Source organism: Homalodisca vitripennis, chromosome 5, assembly GCF_021130785.1.
Source record: "Homalodisca vitripennis isolate AUS2020 chromosome 5, UT_GWSS_2.1, whole genome shotgun sequence".
Lineage (NCBI taxonomy): Eukaryota > Metazoa > Arthropoda > Insecta > Hemiptera > Cicadellidae > Homalodisca > Homalodisca vitripennis.
The window spans coordinates 142,428,230-142,453,392 of NC_060211.1; the positions used below are offsets into that span (position 1 = coordinate 142,428,230).

At 32.4% G+C, this 25,163-nt stretch overlaps 1 protein-coding gene across 1 annotated transcript in view; it reads right to left on the reverse strand.

The window, feature by feature from the left end:
• Positions 1 to 430: 430 nt before the first annotated feature.
• The window catches only part of LOC124362937 (telomere-associated protein RIF1), a 29,357-nt gene continuing 4,624 nt past the window's right edge, over positions 431 to 25,163 (reverse strand). The window contains exons 3-15 of the mRNA XM_046817835.1: positions 23,346 to 23,621; positions 21,295 to 21,442; positions 19,151 to 19,321; positions 17,798 to 18,077; positions 17,081 to 17,315; positions 15,272 to 15,385; positions 10,220 to 10,385; positions 7,996 to 8,191; positions 6,664 to 6,893; positions 6,203 to 6,327; positions 4,614 to 4,749; positions 2,817 to 2,956; positions 431 to 2,655 (exon numbers count right to left, since the gene is read on the reverse strand). Coding sequence (XP_046673791.1) covers positions 642 to 2,655; positions 2,817 to 2,956; positions 4,614 to 4,749; positions 6,203 to 6,327; positions 6,664 to 6,893; positions 7,996 to 8,191; positions 10,220 to 10,385; positions 15,272 to 15,385; positions 17,081 to 17,315; positions 17,798 to 18,077; positions 19,151 to 19,321; positions 21,295 to 21,442; positions 23,346 to 23,621 — 4,231 coding nt within the window. The 3' untranslated portion in view covers positions 431 to 641. The remainder of the gene's footprint in view (positions 2,656 to 2,816; positions 2,957 to 4,613; positions 4,750 to 6,202; positions 6,328 to 6,663; positions 6,894 to 7,995; positions 8,192 to 10,219; positions 10,386 to 15,271; positions 15,386 to 17,080; positions 17,316 to 17,797; positions 18,078 to 19,150; positions 19,322 to 21,294; positions 21,443 to 23,345; positions 23,622 to 25,163) is intronic.

Below are 25,163 nucleotides of genomic sequence, written 5' to 3' on the forward strand. Positions count from 1 at the left end.
CAACTAAGGAGTCATCTGTTGTCTTTAAATTCTCTAAACCACTTGATTCTTCCACTGGCTTATTTTTTTCAGGAGTTCTTGGTGCTTCTTGATTAATCCTAGTGCCTTCAACTTCACAGCCCAACTGAGTTTCTTCTTTTTTCGCCTTAAATGTTTCTCTGTCTTTATCAGTTTCCACTCCGCATGTAATGCTGTCTAAATTATTTTCTTCTTTGGTTTCAGATGCACTTGTCATTTGAGATGTCACATTTTTTAAATTAGTTGTATCACAGATGGTGTTGCCATTTTCATTTAAATTGATCGGTTTATCCACGTTAGCCTCCAATGATGGTCTGACTGGTACGAATGGAAGTTGAGTTTGTTTCAAACCTTTCTGCCCAGATTTAATAGGAGTGTTAGAAGATGAAATATGCTTACACACAACTGACATACTACTAGAATTCTCATCTTTTTCAATTTCAATTGTCTGTTGTTCATCAACAATGATTTTACTCTTTGATAGGTTGTTTTTATTCTGCAGGGATGTTGGCAATTTATTAATCTCCTTTACTGGGGTCACTTCTTCAATTATTTCCTCTGATTCAACAATTCCAGTGTTAATCTTATTCGTGTTATCTTTTGCATCGTAGATCACTTCAATATCACTGTCGGAGTAATCTGCACTTTGTTTTTTTCACTGATGATCTTGTGTTTTGAGATGGAGAGCTTTCTACAACACACAATGACTCAGACTCTTTACTAGAATTCTTCATGTCATTGTTGCCACCTGCAGTTGAATTCGTTTTCAGTTCTACTACACTTTTTTGTGGAGTTGATATGCTTTCTTTATCCAATAAACTCTTACCATCTTTATTCGCAGAATCATATAATTTATTACAATCATTTGAATTCTCAGCTTCAGATTTTACAGTTGTTACAGCTGCACTACATTCCACAGGAACTTTTATACTTGTATCACCACTACTTACATTTTTAGTAGTAGTGTAATTTTTACCAGAAGTGTGACTTGTGTCTATTGATTTATTGTTAGTCTCCATTGATCTTGTAATAATTAGAGGTGAGTACCTTCTTTTCACTGGAGGAGTTTGTTCTATTTCTGCACTTTGTTTTGATTCTGAATTTGTACAAATATCTTCATGGGTTTTTTGTTCTGATGTATTACTTTTTGTTGCAACAGTACACTTGACAGATATTTCCTCATCCCCCTTCCGTACCTCTTTTAAATTGGTAGTTACTTCTTTGACACTGCCTTCTGTTTCTGTATTATTTCCTATAACAGAATGAGAATTTTTCTTTGAATGATCAACACCTGTATCAGCATTTATAAGTCCTTCGGTACTGTCGTCCACTTGATTCTTACGATCTGATAACTTTATAGGATCCTTAATACGTCCGCTTACAGGCTCACCGCATGATTTATTCGGCTTTTCACTGCTTGGACCACATAACCTATTATTGATGTTACTGCAACTACTTGAATCATTCAAAGGTATCCGTGCAAGCACAACTTTAACAGGAGAAAATTTTATATCTACATTTATATTATCTTTCTTCATAATCAATTTTTCTGAAATTTTGTCAGTTTTTTCACATTCTTCACCCACTACCGATTTTGTTCCAGTAGAACTTTCTTCTGAAGTAACCATGCATGGTTTTTCTGAATTTATTCCATTCGTTGAACCTATACACTTATTTCTATTACAATTGTTTACATCTTCACTATCTTCATTAAAAGCCTTTTTAATCTCAGTACACTCTGCAATCTTCACAACGGGAGTAGTTTTGCTACTTAAAGGACTTTGAACAGATTTTTTCTTCTTAGAAAGTTCTCCGGCACTCAGTATAGGAGTAACACCTGATTTCCGTTTTCTGAGCCGTCTAGGAGAAACTTTTGGTGTATTATTGCTATTTCTAGGGGACTTTCTTTCTTTATTGTCAGGTGTTAAAGAAATTTCTTCCTCAGAAATTTTTGGACTTTTAGTATTATCTTTTTTTTGACTTTTCTTAACAGATAAAATTATTTTACTCCTTTTAAAGTTCCTTTTTGGTGTTTTGTGGTCAATTACACTATTTACAGTGGTTTCAGTGGCCAAACTTTCACTGACTGTTTTATTTGCCTTACTACAAGGTTCAATTTCACTTGTTTTTTTACACTCACTCTTCTCCTCAACACTAGTCTTCAAATCTTCATTTTCCTTTTTATCCCTTTTAGAAACTTCTTTTAATGTGCTTTCACAAGTTTTAATGTTGGAAGATTTCTTGTTATCACTTAATTTGCTTTCCACGTTCTTCATCTCTTGCAGTGGTTTGTTACCATCCACTACAACTGCAAGAGAATTGTCTTCACATTTCTTGCTGTCATCATTTGGCAAAACTGTATTAAAAGAACTCATATCTTTACTGACCAGTTTGTCTTGTTTGCCTACAGAGGAAAATGGAGAATTAGTGTTGTTATTAAAACAATCATTCTCTTTATTGCTTAACAATTTGCTTTCTTCAGGCTCTCTAACTTCAATACCTGATGTCGAATTTTTTACTTCTTTAGGCGTCAAAACTTTAAGTCCTAGTTCAATTGATCCATTTTGTTTCTTGGGTGTATGTACAAAGTGTAGTTTGTCTACATCTTCTTCCACAACTTGTACTGAAGTTACAATGCTGAAACAAAAATATGCGTTAATATGTTTACATCAAACTTAATAGTAACTTAATTATTTTGAACAGAACAGAATAATAATTATATTTACTAATATAGTTACAGAAATGTGCACTTCTAGAGATAAACTACAAAAGTCAAGTATTTTGTGACTATTGTATACCTTTCAAAAGCTGACTGAGAGTTATCTTGAGACAAATCTTGATACAGTGCTGGTATATCGTGCTTTCTTGAGTTTAAACTTTCCTTCTGATGGTCAGTTAAAATTGTCTTCCGGTTCTTGGGTGGTACAAATACAAAATCCTACAAAAATAATAAATAAATATATTAGAATATCAAATAAATTATTAGTACACACTGCAGTAATTCTGTCAGAAGAGTGGTCTCCAAGCTACAACCTGCGAGCCAAATGTGATCTGCACGAAGGTTTCAATAGATCCCTTAATAGCAAAACAACAATGGACGTTAACAGAGTCACAGATTTACATCAGCTAAGTTGACAACTATTAGTTACAGCTTATCTTGTAAATAATATTATTTGTAATTATAATAATACTTCTTATATACATTATATCATTAGACTAGTCAAGTACAGTTTACTTAAATATTTGCTATGGCTAAATGCTCAAATTTAGCAAATGTATACCTTCTTATAACTTAGTTTCTCACGCTATTTTTACCAAGTAATTGGTTCATCGAAATATGTAAGAAATTAGGTTTACAACCGTAGAAAAGGAATGAAAGTAGTGCATTGATTGTGTACTATTGTCTATCAGAGCACTAATTTAGGCAACATTCCTACTCCCACACAAATCCAATGTTCCTTGTGCGAATCAAGCAGTGTGAAACCTGGAGAGGGAAGGTTAACTGTCTGGAACAAAGTTTCTCACCTCCTACGAATAGCCTACCCCTTTCACGGCCTGAGTAGAGACTGCTCCATAGTGTAAACATCTCTGAACAATATAATGCACTTCATTTGAAGAAGACTAACTCAAAATATGGTGTGGACTATACTGTGTGCTCTTAAGTGGAGTGGAGCACTAGGCACGGCCAAGTAAATTATTAGTACCGAACAAACTCTTCCTCAACTTTTGTTAAATTATGGCTCAACAGTGTTAAAAATGGCCAAAGTCGGATTCGAAGTAATCCATACTCGGCCTTCATCAACATGAAAACATTAAACGTATGACGTTAGCGATCAAAGCATACAATCGCTTGAACAAGTTGAAGGGAGATTTGGACATCCTAAAAACCATTGCTGCTGAAATTCTGTACGAGGATTTGGATTTGAAACAAGTGGTTGATAATTTCATCCCAAAATTGCTTACCAGAGATAAAAAAGAGTGGCATATTGAAGTCGCACTAGACATATACAAAACCATAACCACTGACCCTGAATTCTGGTTGTTCCTAAAATTTAAATCCCCGCTCAAAGGAATAAAATTTCCAATCCCTCGGGTGGACTTTACATCTTGTTTCTTGATGTGCGAGGATTGTTTGAACAAGTGCATCATGTCCAATGGAGAGTACTCTGAAGGAGACTAAAGTTTGGTTGCGAATGTTACACTAGTTTTTCAGTAATATGAAAATATTGTAAACTTTCTGAATTATTTCAAATGTTCCTGTCAGATATCTTTTAATTAAAGATTTATGTCTATTAATTTATTTTATTTCTTTAAATGTCTTCTCATGGTTTCATAGTTTATTCTGCAAGGATTATGATTAGTAATTAAAAAAGAAATAATATAAATGATTCGAACCTGTAAACCAGTTTTATTTTAAAATCTCTTAAAGAGTGCTTTGTTTAATTTTACCATTTGCTGTACTGTAGACCTGTACAGGAAGATTCAAACCTAACAGCCCATTCAGATAAATTTGCCAGAACTAGAACTCCAGATTTTTATTTAAATTTACTCAGTTACAATTACAGACAAAAGACAATATTTTCTTGTTATCTTACCTCAGATTTTAAATCAGCAAAGGGCGAGTTAGTCTTTTTAGATGTAGGAGTAACAGCTGGTGAAGGAGACTTCTCCAATGACTGTGAAGGAGATGTGGAACTCAACTTGGCTTTTGATTCTTTTGACTTTGCTAACCTAGAATATGAACACAATCGGTCACAGTTTGGTAACATGTGAACACTTTAATGAAACCCAAAACTCCAATATCCAAGGTTAACTCTTTGCAAATCCAATTTTACTATTTCTGCTAAATATCAAATTATTTTACTGCAATGGAACATAGTTAAAATCTTGAGACATTTCAGTTGCACTGTAGGCAACTGTAGGTGTTTTGTTTTAACATTTGTTCACTGCAGATGGCTTTCTATAGTGAGAGACTTAAACATCTCAAGATTTCAACTGTGTTCCGATGCAGTATGAATCAGCAAGTTTATTGATCAGCAACACATACCATGGGCTTCCAAATACATTTGGTTTGACTGTGTAGAAGGTATAAGTGAGCCAGGAGCAGTGTGACAAGAAGCAAAGGCTCCACATCCCACCCAACTACAAAATAAAGATAAGCTAAAAATGCTTCCTAGCCATTAGCAATTATTAAGGAAGATGCCTCTGCACTCTGAAATTTTATGAACTACAAAATTCAAAACAGAGTTTGATGTTCTGAATGGAGGATATTAATTTTTTGCATTTTGAACAAAGTTTACAATACCAATAAATCCATTTACAATGTATCCGCTCAGTGATAATGGAGCATTATCTGAACACGCAAAGTCTAAACGATGTTTCCAAACAATGTGACTACCAGTTAACAACTTCACTACGACACAAGACATGTACCAGCTTGAGGAAACATGCATTAACTTGTGGTTTCCACCACAGTCAATGTGTTGAACATTATACTTCTGTAGCTGTTAGAATATGTTGCTAAAGGGTTAAAGTGTTCACTGCAGCATAAGACATACATGTACTGGCCTTAAAACAGTGGAAATAATAGATAAATAACAGATAGTTGTGTCTACCGCAGTCAATGTGGTAATCATGAACATTTTTTGACACAAAATTACTATTGAAATATTCTATACTTATAGTGACTGTAGTAATTACAATCTCACTTAAGAAAACAGTCATAAATTGAACACATTGGATGCGTAAACACACATTTTGACACAAAACAGTTAAGTTTAAATGAAATTAATAATAACAATAATTCGCAATATTTTATAACAGCTGATGAGTCTTAATGAATTGAGGTCTGAGAGAAGCCTCAAAAGAAGTGAAGACGGGGATAGAGTTTAAGAGAAGAATACAAAAATACTTAAGGTAATTTTCTTATAGTAAATTAATGAAGAAATATGAAAGAAATACAAAGCTAGTAATGAAAGCTGGATTGATCAGTTTGAACAGCCTTTAGAATTCAAAAAGAATAATTATATTTAGACAATGATAAAAAATGTAAAAAGAGAAAAATAAGCTAATACAAGATTAGCTATTTCTAACAAACACACTTACAGTTCTTCCCTTCAGACAATAAGAATTAGAATAATATTAAATCATTATTTAATTTTTTAATCTGCAGTTTAGGGAATACCTGCGCAAGAAACTGGTCATAGTAGGCGATGAAGAGGTTGGCGTTGTGGAGGTATTTGGTGAATCAGATTTCTCTTGAATTCTGGTTGATTTCAATCCATGCAGTTGATGTTGTGCTTTGAAAACCTGCACAAACATAGAAATAGATTAATATACTGAAAAATAAAACATAATTTTCATCTAAAATCAGAATTGTATAAAAATATTTCCAGTTACTTTGTTTAATCTAAGTATTTCATCATAGCTCCAGGATCTACATAAATACAAATAATCTACAAAGAAAACCATCTCACAGGGCATGTGGGCATAAGCCAGTCTAAACTTAGCCAAATAGGTCACCCCCATCCGCTTATTTGGTCACTCCCTCCGGCCAAACCCTTAGTTGCACTCCAACCAAAGTAGGAAGAGCTCCAAGTAACAGTATTAATTAGATTTTTGAGAGTTGAAGTTTGACATAATTACCATGTTGCGTATTTTATCGTGTGATCCTCCAGACAGTGTTTCCTTAGAGTTAGTAGACATCTTATCAATGACAGCTGAGACATCGTTGACAAGGGCTGATTCACTCCTTGCAGCAGACACAATAATCTTGATGTAAGTACCAAGTAATATTGAGGAGCTGGGATCAATTTGTAGCAAGTTCATTCCCTTCTCTGCCAACTCCATCATCAAGGGACGAATACTGGATGCATCTGGAAACGACATTTTTACCTTTAAACTCCTTACAACTTCTAAATATTAACACTGTTAATAAATACATAATGTACTGCCCACAGATAGTAAAAATTATAGCAATGTTTTGAAAGTGTATTATTTTACCTACTAACCCTTTTTTGCCTTTAGCCTAGGATGATATATCGCTATTAAAGAACTACAAGAAAATACCTTACTTGATAATAATCAGGAGTAGGTCGATTCCAATACTCAATACCTGACTATCTCAAGACATAGCACTTTGTTTATTCATGGACAGTGACTGTTGGGCATTACACTAATTGCTGATCAGTAAAACATGTTTATAGTGAACTTTGTATATGAAAAGACATAGCTAGATAACCAAATTAACAAATTATTGTTGTTTTATAAATAATACTTTGATTTCAGTTAATATTTTATATTCTCATGTTTGCACATTGCCATGGATCTGTTGCAGCTATTTACGGATGACATCCGATCGATAGTACACAAATTTAACGATTGATAAAAAACGTGTTTTTATCATATTTTCGTATGACAAAACGTAGATAGATATGTGATTAGTTTTGTAGAAATTTATTAGCTCGCAGTAACTTTTTCCTGTGTCTATATTTGTGCTACTACTGTGCACCAACATTCATTGTTCAGCAGAAAACTGATGATCTCCAGTTTGTATACATCACAATTTGTTTAGTTGTATAAATATGTCCTCTAATAGAATATATGTATGGTCATATCTTAAAATGTTGTATATGGCTAAGAGTGGTTTGAAGGATTGACCAATACTACTGGTTAGATTTAGTTTTTTAATAGGATTAAACAAAACCATTTACCATGTACATAGTTCAGAATGTAGAATCAAAACCCAAATGTTTGTACATATAGATACTCCAATCAGCAATTAGAGCTGCTGGATCGCAACATTCACCAGTCCAGTTTGTATATCTATTCCAAAACACCTGACACATATCTATTCCAAACTATTAGTAACCACAACTTCCCTACAACACTAAGATCAGTTTTATTTTTACAATTGTACTAGGGCCAGTTCAATTTTTAAAAACATATGAAGAAATGAATTTATGGTATTAAAATTACCTTTTGACAGGTGAAATTCCAGTAAAATGGAAACTACATCAACTGCAACATGAAAGGGGAGTTTTCCATTCCGTACACCATCGACCAGCAGCTGTACAAGCCCACTGACAAACTTATCAGCTTCTGGCAGGAGCGAAAAATGTTTCACACCTTCGCTATATAATGATTTCCAAGACTTTATCTGGAACTTATTCCACTGAAACAGTAATGAGTATGTATTAGACAACCAGTAAAAATAGATAGGTTCAATAAAGTTGATCCCCAAACATCTCTTTCATCATTTCTGCTAAACAGTGTTTAAATTATTTACTTTAAAACTTTGTTAGATTACCAGACCAGATTTGTTAGATAACTGTACAATTATACAGTATCATTGATCATATCATATCATATTTATAATATTGTTTCTTTCTTTGCATCAAAATCATCTGTACCACTGAAAGTAGTACATAAATAAATACTGATGTAGACTAGGTAAACAGAAAAAGGAGTGAAAAGAGATATTAATGTTTTCCTGAATATTTTATGCTTGTATTAATTGTTTTAATTTTATGCTTGTTTGCTTATAAATAATCTAAACTTTATAAATTTACTACATATACATACATTATAATATATACGCCCTCTACTACAATTATTATATGAAATCTGTTTTCCCTGACAGAATCAAGAATCAAGAATCATTTATTGTCGTCCCACATATGTTGTATGCATTGACAAAGTCAGATAAGGTTTACAATAATGTACTATTAAATCAACAGTCAAGAACACCATCTCTATAGAGAAATGCAAATAAATATACAATTAAAATATTGTCAAAATATAGTATTAATTAAAACTTAATGCTAAAATAAATAATAATAAATTAATAATAGAATTAACAAACAACAGATAACAATAAAAACAATAAATAATGATTGTTAAAAATTAAAACATAGCATTATTAAAATTTAAGGTCACTTAAATCATGTAAAAGTATTTCTTCTACTGAATAGAAAGCCTTCTGCTTCAGCCATTTCACAAGACAACTTCTGAAATTCCTTAAAGTAGTGGTAACTGCATCTGGTGGTAGGAGGTTAAAAAGTTTTACACTAATGTACATGTAGCTGTTCTGAGTTTTACTTAATCTAAAGTATTTGAGGTCTATCAAATTCTGAGATCTAGTACTATAGTTATGGACATAACTTCTAAATTTATATAAATTAAGATTAAGAGGTTCTTTTAATTTGGAAGCAAAATTGCCTATTACACCTTTTTTACCTCAAAAAAAGGATTTATTTTACATTTATAAATTCAAATGAAAAAGATTGATGTTGAATAAATAACCACCCCTTGTTCTAATATAAAATATATGCTACATAAAGAGGCTTATGGATGTGATAACTGACCCAAGGAAACCAGCAAGTTATTAAAACTTAGTAAAATCCAGAAAAATTGCCTATTCCTAACTAATCATTTGGAAAACCAGTTATGAGCAGCATTACTCTTACTAACAATGACATTGGAAGGTGCCTTACAAATTTTGTTTCATGTATTAAATGGCCCAAGTTCAGAACCTGATCCATAATGTTGTCATAGAAATTTTAGACTATCAAATTGATAGCTCTCAAGACTCAGGACTTGAGTGCGTAGGCTGATAAGAGAGATGATATGAATGTTAGAAATTATGAGATAGAGAATTTAGATAAGCTCTAGATCAATCATTACAACAAGAACCAAATTATCTTTAGGCAGCAAAAAGGTACGAAAGAATCGTTTTGAATGAAGAAACACTCCAGTTAATGTTCGAATTGGAAGGCATAATATACTAGTTAAACTTCATTGACTAAGTAAAGCGGTTATTTAAGACCAATACATCTGTTGAAAATGTAGTCTTGTTTGCTCAGACTTTTGGAAGAAATGCTTTTGTGGAAAAAAAAATATTCAATGATATTGTTGAAGACGTACAGAGTCTTTTGTTTGCTCATGACTTATTGACATAAATATGTTTGTGGTGAAACAAAACACAAACATAGACACTTAATTAAAATCCTATGGTGGTTGCTAAAACCCCTGATGTGTTCTGTTGATTTTTACTGCAATATTTAAGTTCATCAGTGAGATAGTTGACAGTCTATTTGGAATCGATGGAACTGGGATAAAATACGAAATATTGATTGTAATTAGTCATAGATTCATATTTTACAAGTTAAATCCCCAGCCAATATATTGCACTGAAACTCACGGTAGAAGAAAGATCGGTGGCACCATACAGCAGCAGCTGGTAAATGTTGTGCAAGTCAGATTGTGTACTACCGTTCTTGTCTCGCAGGCCTTCGCTGAATGTCCACTTGCAGTAGATGTTTATTACAGTCATCCAAATACCACGCAGAAGCTTCACTTTCTCATCCCTGTCAACAATATTTAATCCCTTGAAGTAATTATTAAATCATCAGAACTCTTAACCCTGGAATGGTAAAACATTGTCCCTCACACTACGCTCCATACAAAAACAGTTTTTGTAGTGGTTGGGGAGGGTTTTTATCTAATAGTTTTAGTCTAAGAATCAGATATTGAATTTTATAATATCAGTAAGGTGCTGTTGACACTTTTGATCAAATGTTATGTTCTAAAAAAACCATAAGATGGCCATTATGTTTTCTATGGGATGGTGAACAGCAATTGCCAGATTTATTAGCCACTTTCAGAGCTGCTTCAAAGTCAGTGCAAATGTAGTGTATTTTCCACCCACCTTGATCGACTTGAGCAACCATTAAAAAGTATCAGCCTGTTGGTTTTGTTAAACCAGGAGGCCGTACCAAGCAGGTTTAAATGAGAAGAATGTAAAACAAGAATTAATGGATAAAGAAGAGGACCTGTCACAGGGAGAATCAATGTCACCTTGATCTGGGCCTACCAAACCCAACCAGACTAATGTGGATTGTATGTCAGCGGGAAAATTCATGTCAATAGAAGAGCTGTTGAAGACATAGGAATTCACAATAACATACACCAATTTTCCAATAGCATTACAATATTTCATATAAATATTCAGTGTCAGAAATAACTTTGATGAATTGGATATATTTTTAAATGAACGTAAACATTAAATAATTTGCCTTAAAGAAGATTTGCTTGTTCCTCTTGAGGTGGGTTTCTACTTGCCTAGTGGGCATAATTTGGCAGCCAATTATTGTAGGAAAAACTTAAGACATGGGGGTATCTATGTTAGTAACAGTTTTGTTTATGATTATGAACCAATAAATGTAGAGCAATTCAGTCTTAAAAAGGTGTTCGAAGTAGCACCAGTTGTTTTGCCTGCTACAAAACCAATTGTTATCACAATGTATAGAACACCAGATTCAATTATTGGTTATAATTGGTGATATTAATTTGGACATTTTTACTTGAGATAAAAAAAATAATTAATTTTCATAACATGTTAAGATCTCATAACCTGTGTTGTTTAAACAAAAACCCAACTTGATAAAGTGCTTGTCTTAATAACATTTTTACAAACAATCATAATGATGAATATTCATGTGAAATTATTCAGCCACATCTCTCTGATCATCTAGCATAAAAACTTAATATTAAATTGAAAATCGACACCGGAAATTTTTTAAAATTAGTGCAGAGACCAAAGGACAGTAACTACTTTCAGTCTATGAAATACTTGTTCTGTAAATAGTTTTATAAGTAGGTTAAGCAAATTAGATTGGCTAAATGAACTGTCAAAGTTCTATTCTGTTGAAAAAAACTTTTCAATTTTTCATGGAAACTGTCCTAATAATAATTCGCCTGTGTAATTAATTCTGTTCTAAAAAAAATAAATAAAAACCTAGTGTTTCGGTCTGTTAAAAGCTGGTACACTCCTAAATTAAAGAATATAACAAATTCTCATTTACTTTATTTTGACAATTCCAAATCCAGTGTACAAAGGAACTTCGCTAAGTTTACTATAGATATGAAATTTATATATATAGGGTGGAGAAATAGGGATGGAGAGTAACAAATAATCATAGTTTTCCTTTCTCACCTGAAAATTTTAATGATTACATTGTAAATATGTGTAACGATATTATACCAAATGTAAAACCAGCCAATGTTGTTAATATAGACAAAATGCTAGAAACAACACATGTTAATATTGTAAATCATTTAAAATGGAATGATGTAACTGTACTTGATGTTGAAAGATGTATTAAAAAACTTAGTAGTTCAAGTCAGAAGATTTTTTAAGGTTTATCAAATTATGTTTTAAAACAATATCACAGTGTCTTGCAATGTCCTTTGGCGTATTTTACAAACTGGATGGATGTTTTTGAGGGTATCTATCCTAAGTGTCTAAAAGTTACCATTACAATACCTGTTTTTAAGAAAGGAAATATTTACTCTCAAATAATTATTGTCCAATATCACTAGTCCCAGTTATGTCAAAAGTTGTAGAAACTGTAATTAAGCAACAACTCGATAGTTACTTTGAAATAAATATATTTCTGTCATCAAGTCAGTATGGGTTCAGGAAAGGTTTTTGTAGAAAATATAGTCTCCTATGTACATCCAAGGAATTGAAGAAAACATTATACCCGTGCAACCTTGTTAGACCTAAGTAAAGCATTTGACATTGTGTCTCTAGATATTCTAATCACAAAGCTTGAATTTTATGGTATTGTGCAAAATGAGCTAAATCTATTAAGGTCATACTTGTTGGATGGATATCAAATGGTTAAAACTGGTGAACAACAATCAAGCCTATTCTGAAGAAAATTATATCTCAAAATGTTACATCAAGAGCATTAGTTTCGCTTTGCATAGTTTTGAAAAAGATACTTGCCGGAAGGTCTAAAACACCACACAAAAACAAAAGATTTAAGACGCCAATTCATGGTTTAAAATAATCAATAGAAAGGCTGACTATTTTTGGGGTAGTAAATTATACCTTTCTGTGTCATTAGTTGTTTGTAAGTTTGTTGAATCTGGTCATGTAAATATTAACTAAGTTATTAAGGTGTCACAAGTATAGAGCATTTCATTGCTGAAAGAATAGGATCAAAATACTTGTTATTTGCAAAATTCCATTAAATAAAACACTTTTTGTAATAGAAATATAATAAAATTGATTATTTCAGACAACCCATTTTGAAATGTGTATTACAAAACATGTACCTTTACAAGATGATTATACAGGGTGCGGCAGCATAACTTCCTTTTTTAAAATTCGCGCCATTCAGTTAGTTGATGTCATAGCGGAGCGCTAGTGGTCTCATTCAAGAGGGGGTACTGTAAAGTTTGGTCCCGACACGGTTCAGTCGCCATCATGCGTTGGAATAGTGAGCGTGCCTTTGCCGTTGAGGCCTACTTTTCAAGCGGATGTTCGGTTATTGCAACACAGTGTGCATTTCGGAATCGCTTTAATTTAGCCCCGTTGGCTCCCGTCCCAGACCGCAAATCAATTTTTACATGGGTCACTACATTCAGACAAACCGCAAGTGCGACAAAACGAAGAACTGGAGTCCCTCGGCCCGTTAGATCACCTGAGAACATTGAAGCAGTGAGAGTTCAATGTTGCGATCACCACGGCGTTCTGCGCGCAAACACGCATCTGCCCTAGGACTATCCGATCGTTCTGTGAGAAGAATTCTTCGTGATGATCTTCATTTTCATCCCTATAAGATGGCGATAGTGCAGGAACTTTCAGAACATGACTTCAATTCTCGGATGAACGCGTGTGAGCTTCTTCTTGATGTCGTTCCCGAGGGTGCTATTGTTTTTTTTAGCGATGAAGCCCATTTTCATTTGAGTGGGTCGGTTAACAAACAAAACATGCGCTACTGGGCTGACACCAACCCTCGAGAATTGCATCAAAGGCCTTTGCATTCACCGAAAGTCACAGTGTGGTGTGCAATTTCCTCAGCTGGAATTATTGGTCCCTGGTTTTTTGAGGAAAATGAGGTTACAGTGACAGTGACTTCGGACCGGTATGTAAACATGCTACAGAATTTTTTTTTTCCCACAGCTAGAAGATTTGGATTTGGGGGACACTTGGTTCCAACAAGACGGTGCAACAGCACACACTTAGAGAGCATCGATGGCTGTTTTGAGGGAAAACTTTCCAGAGCGCCTTATTTCAATTAGAGGCGATTTGGAATGACCGGCACGCTCTCCCGATCTGTCACCTTGTGATATTTTTACTATGGGCTTTTTTGAAATCCCGTGTTTATGTGAACCGTCCAAGAACCCTACAAGATTTGAAGACCAACATCCGAGAAGAAATTGCCAACATAACACCTGCTACGCTAACAACAGTCATGACAAACGCCAGAAATCAGCTTACGCAATGTATGGAGAATGGGGGACGTCACCTAACAGATTTGATGTTCAAAACAATGTAAATAAAAACTTTAGACATGTACCTACATTATAAAAAATAAATAAATATTTTCTGATGCATAAAATAGTTTTTATTGAGTTTTGAAAAAAGGAAGTTATGCTGCCGCACCCTGTAATTCAGGCTCAGAAAAATATAATAGATACCATTTCATTTTGTTTAGTTGATTAATTTATTTTATTCTCATTAAGTACAATTACAGATTATGCAGTAGACAAAGTGAAAATATGTTACCATATAGTTATATTATTCACAGTAAATAAGAACATCTTTCCAAACCTATTCACTTGTGTAATACAACAAAACGATCTTATAATGTACTAAAATAAATACATGCAGTAACTATAGCAGAGAAATAAATACCATCTTTTTATTCATAAAAATCCTATAACTATGTTAAAAGAGGTTTAAAACAATAATGAACTAATATCATAGGTCAGGTAATCATAGACAGAGTAAAATGGGCCTTGCTTTTCAGCCATTTTTTTACAATACATATGTTTATATAACTAAGTGAGCAATGTGCAATATTTATATTACTTAACTGGTGAAACTCGAATTTCAATTATTCAATTACTTGATAGGAGAAATATAGCAGTTTTTTAAAATGTCCAATGGATCAGGCAATTGCCTCTTTATGCCACAAAATGCAACAATGTGGTGTTTAAAGATTGGGAACAATAATGATCTAAATCATGCAGTACTCTTCAAGGTGAAACGATTAAATTATACTTAGATTAACGTCTACAATAAAAAATTATTAAAACATAAATTTTTTGTTAACAAAACAATTTCAGTATACTTTTCTTGTTTGTCAAATTTGTTCTATAAGAAAGAGTGTTTAGGAGTCCTAATGCAACAAAACCAGTTCAACACAGAACACAACTTCCTGCATGCAACTATTACCTGAAAACCTCGCCAGTGGACAAAGCAATCAACTTGGGTACAATAATTCCCATCACATCTTGAGGTAGTGTGATTGGATCAGTTTGGTCAACTATCTCCAACAGATCGTTGCACCTAAAAGTCAATCAAAATTATATAAGACACAAGGCATTTTTTTACACTATTTTACTTTTACAAGTTCAGCATAAAAGTGAGTAAAGTGCCATTTATCTTAATATTTAATAAATTCCTTAATAAACTTCTATTTCAAAAAAAATTTCACTTAAATAACTAGAAAAATGTAATTTTGTTGTTCCTTATTCATTGCACGGAAGTGAAATACGTAAATCCTAACATAACTAGTTAATATATATTATTTTAACACAATCCCAAAACAGATTTAGACAAAATAGTATCCCAAAATTCTGCACGAAATGAATTTCAAAACGAGAGAAAAAATTATATTTATAAACAACAATGAATAAAATTCCATTACCAACAAAAGAAATCAAATAATATTGCTGGTTGTATACAAAGTAAGTTGTAATTTCTTGACAACGGTAGTCAATCGCCTTATTAACCCTCCAACTGATGATCGATGGCACAGACATTCATCAATACTGTTGTGAACTGATAAAGACGCACAGCGGTTGGTCACCTTTCCGCTACTATTACACAGAAACTGTTTAAATAATAAAGGCATAACTTGCACCATTCAAATCCTCTACTCATAAATACCAATTTATTTTATGTAGTTTATATTCATAAATATTATTCGTTGAATGCTGATATCGATCCAAAGGCCACACACACACAACATATAGCTGACGGACTATGCAGTTGATGATGTGCTACACGGCCTTGACGTTCTTTGTTGCTAATGTTGCTAAGTTACTATGTAGGCTAGTTACTTATGATTGATTGTTATGTTGAGAAATGGGCAATCCTTGATGGTCAAATGATATACGTGAACTATTAGATGATGAAAATATTAGTTCCAATGATGAAAGTGTCATTTTGGCAAATGAAGTGAATGATGATATTTCTTTATCAGATTTGTAGTCAGGTAGTTTGGATGATTATAAACCAGTGGAAGGTGAGTTGTGTTATGAACAAAATGATAGTGACAGTAGCAACAATTCATCATTATCTGATATTCCTCTTGCTCAAAGAATTCATCAAACACCAATATTGATACGCGAACTGCCATAAAAAGTAGTACATAATTTACATTTTTATCAAAACTCCTTTTTGTGTTATAAACAAGTCATATCATATAATCTTTTTTTAATATAAAATTGTGCATATTTTGTACATTTACAGTATCTTACTATCTCAAGTCATGTGAAAGTTGTATGGAGTGAAACTTAGAAAAAAAACCATTTACAACACACATTTTTAAAATTTATGTACAAATAAAACAACAATACTCTATTAAGTGCATGTTTTTATTATTTTATATTTCTCTCTGGTTTCTAAAAAAAAGTTATATAGAACACTTATTACTTAGCATTTAGCATATATTTTTTAAAATATCTGAAAATCTACTACGCAAAGACAACAACCAGTTTATCATTCTGGGAGTTTCTTATTATCAGTCGGAGGGTTAAAAATACAAGATTGGAAGCAGTAAATTAAAATGTAAAACATATGCATATAAAATATAAATTAGCACGGACGATGCTATGATGCATCAAAACAGTACTAGCTCACTCTGTGTCTGCAGTCACAAATAGTTTTAAGGTTGTGATTCGTCTTGAATTAATGGCTAAAACTAAGTTTGAAGAAGGTTTATTAGAAATCATATGTTATAAAAAAAATTTAACTTACCAAGATTCTGTGAAGTTCAGGAGTACATCGGGTTCAAACGCAACGGTTATGATTTTGTCAATGTTTTTCACTAACAATCCAACTGGAATGGACTGATTACCTGTATACAAGTTACGCACCAACTGGGCATATGTTTCACTCTTCTTAAACACTGCATTCTTTTCTCCACTGTTTACAATTTCAGTCACTAATGTAGCGACCAGATTATCTGGCCACTGAAGTAGTTTCATATTGTCTGTAAAATAACAATTTGTCATTTTTAGCTGTATTTCGAAAAATGTTCTCACAATTGATTTTAAATTATATTTTAAGGTTTTACTTTAAAATATGAATCCACTCATATTAAACTATCATAATAAACCATTTATTACTTTATTAGGGAAAACAAAAAAAAAAACAAAAATATTAAGTTATTAAATACGGACAAACGGAAATAAATTGTTTCCAACATTCAGGTTTTGGTAAAACTTTGCCATTGTGGTTAAAAAACAAAATATTTTACAATTATCTCCTGTTTTCTTTTTTTCTTAACATTTTCTTCAAACTTTTTAAGAATTACTATGATACAACAGTTACTTTTTTTCCACAACCTTGCTATGAAAAGAAAGTTTAAAAAACAATAAAACTACTCAGAGCCTTTGTTTCTTCACACCAATACATTATCACTATCTAAAATGGTATTGAGAAGTGTATATTTATTTATATGGTATCACTTACTTAAAAGGCACTTCCAGATGTCTAAAGCTAGATCAACATTCTCAATTATGTGCTCAATGCAGAGTATTGCATATTTTATAAATATGTCTGGCAAGCTACGGAACACAAAAAGTGTTTTGAGCAACTGCCAGAACGCTTTTCCACATTCTGTGTTCAACATCTTGCACGCAGGAGCTAGAGATCCCACTCCACCAAACATGAATTCGAGGAAATGCACAATCACCAACTGAACTGTCATCTCACTTTCCTGGTCCAAGTTGTAGAGTAGGTATTTCCAGGTCTGTAAACAGTAACATAAATACACTGGACTGAAAGTAAAACATTATTTACTAGGATAAAATATAACACTACTGATAAGTATGTATTCAAACAACTTTGTTTTAAATATTATTATAGATTAAAACTTTTATTTTATGAAGTGATCTTCTATTCTGGACTACATTAAGACGAAAACTGGAGTGATTGGTGAAATAGTATGACCCTTAATTTGTATTTAGGAACAAAGTACCTATCCTGGAGCCATAAAAATTAAAATCTTATTCTGACTTAAAAGAAAGAATTCTTCCTCATCTAGTTCTTCAACATTTTCAGTTCCAATATTTACTGGTTTTTTTTATCATATCTTCAACAGTTATTACATTATGGTATTTTACAAAAACAACAACTCAACCAAACAAAAACTGTCGAGTTAGTTTTTGCAAATATTGAGAGAGCTATGAATCAACAACGGTAATTGAAAGGACTTGGATTGTTATTTAATTTGAATTGCTTGTTACAGAATTTGAACGATATTGAGTGAAAATAGTACTGGGATAGGCGGAGAATAGCATAGGTGCAACAAAAGTCACTTAACAGAAGAAGGCTTTTTATATAGTCACAGGTTCCAACAAGACCAAGTTGTTAACATTTTTTACAACAGTAATGCAGGTTCGTAGATGAACAGTACTGTTTGAAACTCTATTCTTACATATTTAGGCTAAACTAAATGTGTGGCTAGACAATGGCGTATATAGAAATTATTTCGGAGGAGGTTGACACACTCGGTGGTTTAGGATATATAAAATACCTTCCAAAAACAAGTGCTCGGGAATCTCCTTCTGAGAAATTGTTTAGTTTTAAGACCTCATAAGTGTATTCTAGCTTAAAACTAACAACTGAATGCAATTTTAATGATTGTCTCTCAACATTTAGGGGATGGGGGGGGGCACTCAAACCACCTGAGCCCCTCCCTTATATATGGCGTTGGTGTTTACATGCCCTCTGATGTTCCTTCCATTGCCATAAAAAAAATGTCTCTACACTGATAAGATATTATGCACCTTTTAATACAAATAATTTTAATAACGGACTTACCTCCATTTTGGAGACACAGAGTCTGTGAGTAGCATGGTTACCGGCCTTAAGTGGGATGACTAGCAAAGTCAATCGTCGCTTGTTGTTCAACTCCTGTTTGTTTATAGCAAAGTTACTGATCAGTTTGCGCCAACACTTAAAACCTTGGTCTTTCACGTCTTCTTTGCTCATCTTCCACACAAACAAAACACATTGGTTAAGGAAATACATACATCAAATTTCAATAAAAACTAAAAGTAAGTTGGTAAAAGTCCTTTGTTTATACATTCATTATTATTAAGAACAAATGAACCAGTATAATTTTGTTGATTAGGACAAATGTGTCATCTTACTATAATTTAATGACATAAATTAATTAAGTTAATAGAAAATAATAGACATTAAGCAGGAACCGAATAATAGTATTTATAACTCAAAAGTTATTAGGTGAAAAGAACATTTGAATTATGAACACAGCTTTTACCCTTATCTCTTTCTATATCTATTCGGCATGGAAGATAAAAGCATACTGCTTGGTTCTGAGGCACTCCTATATATAAATTTACAATTTGAAGTATTACAACATATCTTAAGCATAAGAACTTATAACGAAGTCTGAGACATACCACTTACAAAAGAAAATCTCCTTTATGAAAGATCATCTTATTTAGAATACTTCATATCAAAGATAATCAATTTTTTTATCACAATTTTAACTAAATGTTTATGCCACTTTAATGTTTTTTATATGAAAGTGTTCCTGCTCAATTAACCCAGATGCATACAACAAGAGAAATCTTCTTTTAACGTAAAGTGACAGAAAAAACATAACTTAAAGACATAAGAATTTTGAAAAAAAATATTTTTAACATACACAATTTCTAATGTTTTAATTTTTATTAATTCATTAATAAATCATGGTTCCAGAAAAACTTTATAATGAATAAACTGTGCTTATCTGACATGTATTATGTTCAAAATGTGTTAAATTAAAGAACTCCACTGCAGGTGACAGATGACCATTTTGTATTACAGATGGTGTGATTTTTTGTGTAAAATCAGAAATTACATTCTGGAATCTTTTCTACATTATTCATGCTAGAGTTAGGCCGAGATGGTTATGTGTTAATATATGAAAATTCTATTCCCACACCAAGATATAAATTGTGAAAATTAAGTATTGAATATTAAAGAAAATTAATACACCCATCCAAACAGTAAGCACTAATGTGTATATTTATTTTTAAGAAAATATGAGCAAATAGTAAAACTATATCGCATTTAGTTTTCTCTGTAGCTGTGTTTACTATTTTCCATTAGAATATTTGAGATATGTTTCATTCATAAAGAACCTGACTTAAGTAGATAGCCAGTGTATCAAACATTTTGTATGGTACTAATAAAAGTAATCATTCAATACATAGGCATATCAAGGACTTTAGTTTGAGGACATAAACCCATCTTATATTTCATTCGGAGAAGGGGAGATATAAACAGTTATTTTATGTTTCTATTTTGATAAAGATGTTATGTTTATCTACCATGTTCTTCTAATCGTCTTGGGGGATTAGACTAATTTATTTCTTTTTATCTACTACCAAGTTCTCCTAGTCATCTAGATGGATTAGATTCATTTGTTCTTTTAATCTTCTACCATGTTCTACCAGCCATCTACTTAGTGAACACAAAGATTTGTTCCATCTGATGTGTTGCAATGAATAAAATGAATTAAATGTCAGATTGATAGTGTTAAGATAATTGGAATTATAATTGTTAAAATCATAATTGTAATAATACTGCACATGCAATTAAGTGTATTATTCTAATTATTTGTATAATTAAGAACTCACAAAACAATGTTATTTACTACTGAAGGCAATATAATAACGAAACCCTTGTGAGAGAATTTTATTTTTTCAGATGATTAGATAGAGAACCAAGCCTCCTTGAATCCTTCCCCTGAACATGCTTATGATTTACTAAATGTGTATGTAGTCAGACTTTTTTAGATGTTTGACAATTTCAACTCTATAGTTGAAATTAAAAAAGTAAAGTCTAAAAAAAAGTCAAAGTAAAGTAAAGTATAGTATAGTAAAGTCTATACTTTCTCCACAGAGAAAGTTTCACCTTAACTATAACAAATGTAAGGATTTTGCAATGCCTACCTTGAACGCTTTCTCAACCACCTTCAACAGCTTGTTGAGCAATACCAGCTCACCTTTCAAGTCAGACCCAAGCATTGTGATAGTTGTACACCACAAATTTGACCAGTTCTCATCTCCTGATGTAATCAATTCCATCAGAATATCCACTCTAGAAAAGTCAGTTACTGTAATAATCTGGTGATAAACGTAAAAACACATATCATTACAATACATACATAAATAAAAATTTACGAGATTTATTTAAAAAAATTATCATATCGTAACTTTCAAACACCTAATAGCATGTTTTCATATTTGATCAGAAATAATTTGACACAGTACAACTGGTTTAACTCTTTCAAAAACATGAAAGATGGAAAACTGCTAAAACATATGAACCATCCAATCAAACGCTTAACATGATCAGAAATGTATTGCAGCACATTTTCTGATCCTGAGATATGCACATGCATTAATACAGACTAACAAAGGCTAATTGTTATTTCCGGATAAAGGGTGGATTTGATAGCTCAAACCAACCAATTAACTTTTTATAAACAAAAATTAAAAAGAGGTTGATTAGTCAAGTATTAAATAGCGTAATTGAATTTAAAATGGGAATTTCTCTTCTATAAATTTTTAATTCAAGATCATAATATAAAACAGTGTTTCTTACTTGAATGTTTATATTTACTTGTGTGTTTAATGTTTTTAAGTTTTTAACTTATTACATGTGTTGTTTATAGTTTAAATGTAGACAAAGTAGTTATTTACTTTAGTTAACAAAAAATTATTTTATTTTAATTTTACTTTTGTTTCATTGTGCCCATTTAATTTTACATGTAACTTTTAATATACCCAAGATTAAGGCCAAGTGTCTGTTTGGCTATGTACATTGCAACAACTGAGGATTAATAACAATAAACGTATCTCATTTCATTTCATATCTTTTATACAATGGTGGTTTGGAAAGTAATCTGTTTTCAAGTAGTGCAAGAAGTAATGGAGGAAACCACTGCTTGATTGCTAATTTAGATCAAATAATCAAAATTATCAATAGAATTCAGAATTAAAATTTGTTCCAGTATCAAAAAATAACAGAGTAAAGTATCAAAACCCCAAAAGTTACTAACATTCATCTGGAAATATCATGTACAAACCAAAGTATGAGTAATAAATTGTGTTGTGCATCAATGGTGTCATTCTCTTGAGCATGATCTAGAAAATCTACATAATGCTGAAAGAACTTATAGACTGGTAAACAATAAACTAATATGGAAAATGTATAAAAATTTGTAAAAACCACCATATTATAAAATTTAACTTATTAACTTAACTTATTATAAGATTTACCAGGTTCTAGAACTCTGTCGGATGAAGTTGTGATTAAAATGTGAGCCACCCACTCATTTGTGCTCATTGGGTGCCAAAAGTGCATACTGAGAATGCAATATTAACTCTTTTTAACTTTCTTCTTCATTTTAATGAGGAGGAGGCCTTCTAAACAGAATCATGACTAACGAGACTTGAGTTACAATCATGAGTCAAATAAGCAATCATAATGTGTAGTCATACCACAAAATATCAAAGAAGGTGAAAAATACTTTCAAATTCTGTTAACTAAAATGGATCAGGCTATTAGTGTTTTGTATGGGACTGAACAAATTTAGACAAGCCATTATCTGTGTTGTTATCTAGCACAATCAATGTTTTATAGTCCAATGGCACTTGGCACACTCTGACCAGTGAACACAAACGTACTTTGTGAGTTTACATAAAACATTCTCCACCACACACAAAGCTCAGATGTGGACAAGTGGTTTACATCTGTTCCTGCATTTTAAAATAAGACATTACCATTGGTTGACTAAATTAGATGTTAAAAATATTTAAATCACTTTTTTTCTAGTCTAAAAGAGGTTACGATATACTGCCCTTATTTAAATGAAAGAAGAAAATTCAGAAAATACAGCCAGTTATGTGAGACTTTAAATACACACATTGCTATAAAACATACAATGTATAGGCCTAATGAAATATAAATAGATTTTGAAACGTAAAACTAAACTTACTTCTGTATCATCTGCTCCTTCAATTGAGACCACCATTGTTGTTCTTTGAGGTGCTTGTTTAAGTCTAGGAGGTTTGTCAGCTTGATGAATGCAGGTAAAGCCGACTGACGAAAAGATGTATCTTTATGAAAAGCATAATTAAAAATCGCTGGTAGAATATTAGGAAGATCATCAACTGAAGATTTAATGGGTTTTTCTTCAAGCCTCTCAGCAAACTGCTTTAGATTTTCAACAGTAGCTTTGTTGCTGCAAATCAATTTCCTCAACTTTCCACACCTAAAAAATATTTTGTTTGTCAAATCAAATCTGTCAATCAATCAATTGCTTTTGAACAATATTGTATCTCAACAGTCATTAGCCTATCTACTCATTCACACATACATTCATACCATACAAAAAGTTTCTCATTCAGACAAACATGCAATTCTTATATATCCATTCCCCAGGCGGCTCTACATGAACTCACCCAACGTGTAAAAAGCACCTGACACTAATAGGCATTTAAGACGAGATTTAAATTATTTGGTATCGGCCAATGTTTTAAGATCCTCAGGGAGCCTATTGATCACCCTAAAACCAACCTGCGATGGCAAATGATGAGATGCCACCGTTCAATGAATTGACTGCAATAGTTGTCCATACGACTTGTCTCATACGTGTGAATGTTCCTTTCCTGAGCCAATGTACCCTTTGATTTACAGAACACAGCCACCTCCAAGATGTAGAGAAAGGGCAAAGTAAGTAAATCAAGCTCCCTGAAGGCATCTCTGCATGACTCTCTCCTCTTTAATTTTGAAATGATTCACACAGCTTTCTTTTGAAAGCGACACACTCTTTCCAGTTTGTTGTTTGCACAGCTACCCCAGAGTCTTACTCCATATGCAAGGTGTGGATAAACAAGGCCACAATAAGCCATTCTCAGAGTGTCATGAGAACAGTGTTTTGCCAGATTTCACAAAGCATACAAGCCTGAAGATACTCTGGAACAAACACTTTCAACATGATAGTCCCAGATCAGACCTTGATCTAGGTACATCCCTAGGAATTTGATGGAGTCAGATTCCTTTAAGAGGTAGTCATCCACCAGGACAGCAGGTTGTACACTATCTTCATGCTGCCTCAAACAAAAATCAATTGCGTTTGATTTTGAACTTTTTGTTTCCAGATTGATTTCAAAGAAAAATTGAATGCTTGGATTTACTGTGACAAATGAATTGATTTTAAGCTCCTGCACAGAATTTATTAGCAGTAATGCAGAGTCGTATAGTCAGTATATTAAATATATACTGATTAATTAAACCAACACAATACACAAGAATGCTTAAAACTAATAAAGAAACATGTCTGACACAGGTACATTTAAAAATTTGTGTATGCTGTAAAAAGGATTTAAAACCAATCACTTATAAATTTTACTCTTAAACCTCAAAGTTGAGTTCTTTTATTCTCACAGACAATCTATTGTACAAACTTAAGCCCATTATGGTGTAGCTGAATTTTAATAATTTTTCCAGCCTAGTGAAAGGAATGTCCAGTAAATTACAATTAAAAGTATTCAATGAATGCATTACAGTTCTACAATAACAAATATATATATATATATATATATATATATATATATATATATATGTATAAATTAATAACTGAACAAATAAAGGTTTACAATGTGAGAGGTTAATGTAAATAGTAAAAAGCACTGGTGCAAGGATTGATCCCTGAGGGACACCATCTGCCATTTTCAGTTTTCCTGACATGACATTTGAGATCTATACACATCAAGTCTCAACCCTTCAAGTAGATCTACCTGTGCAGCAGTCC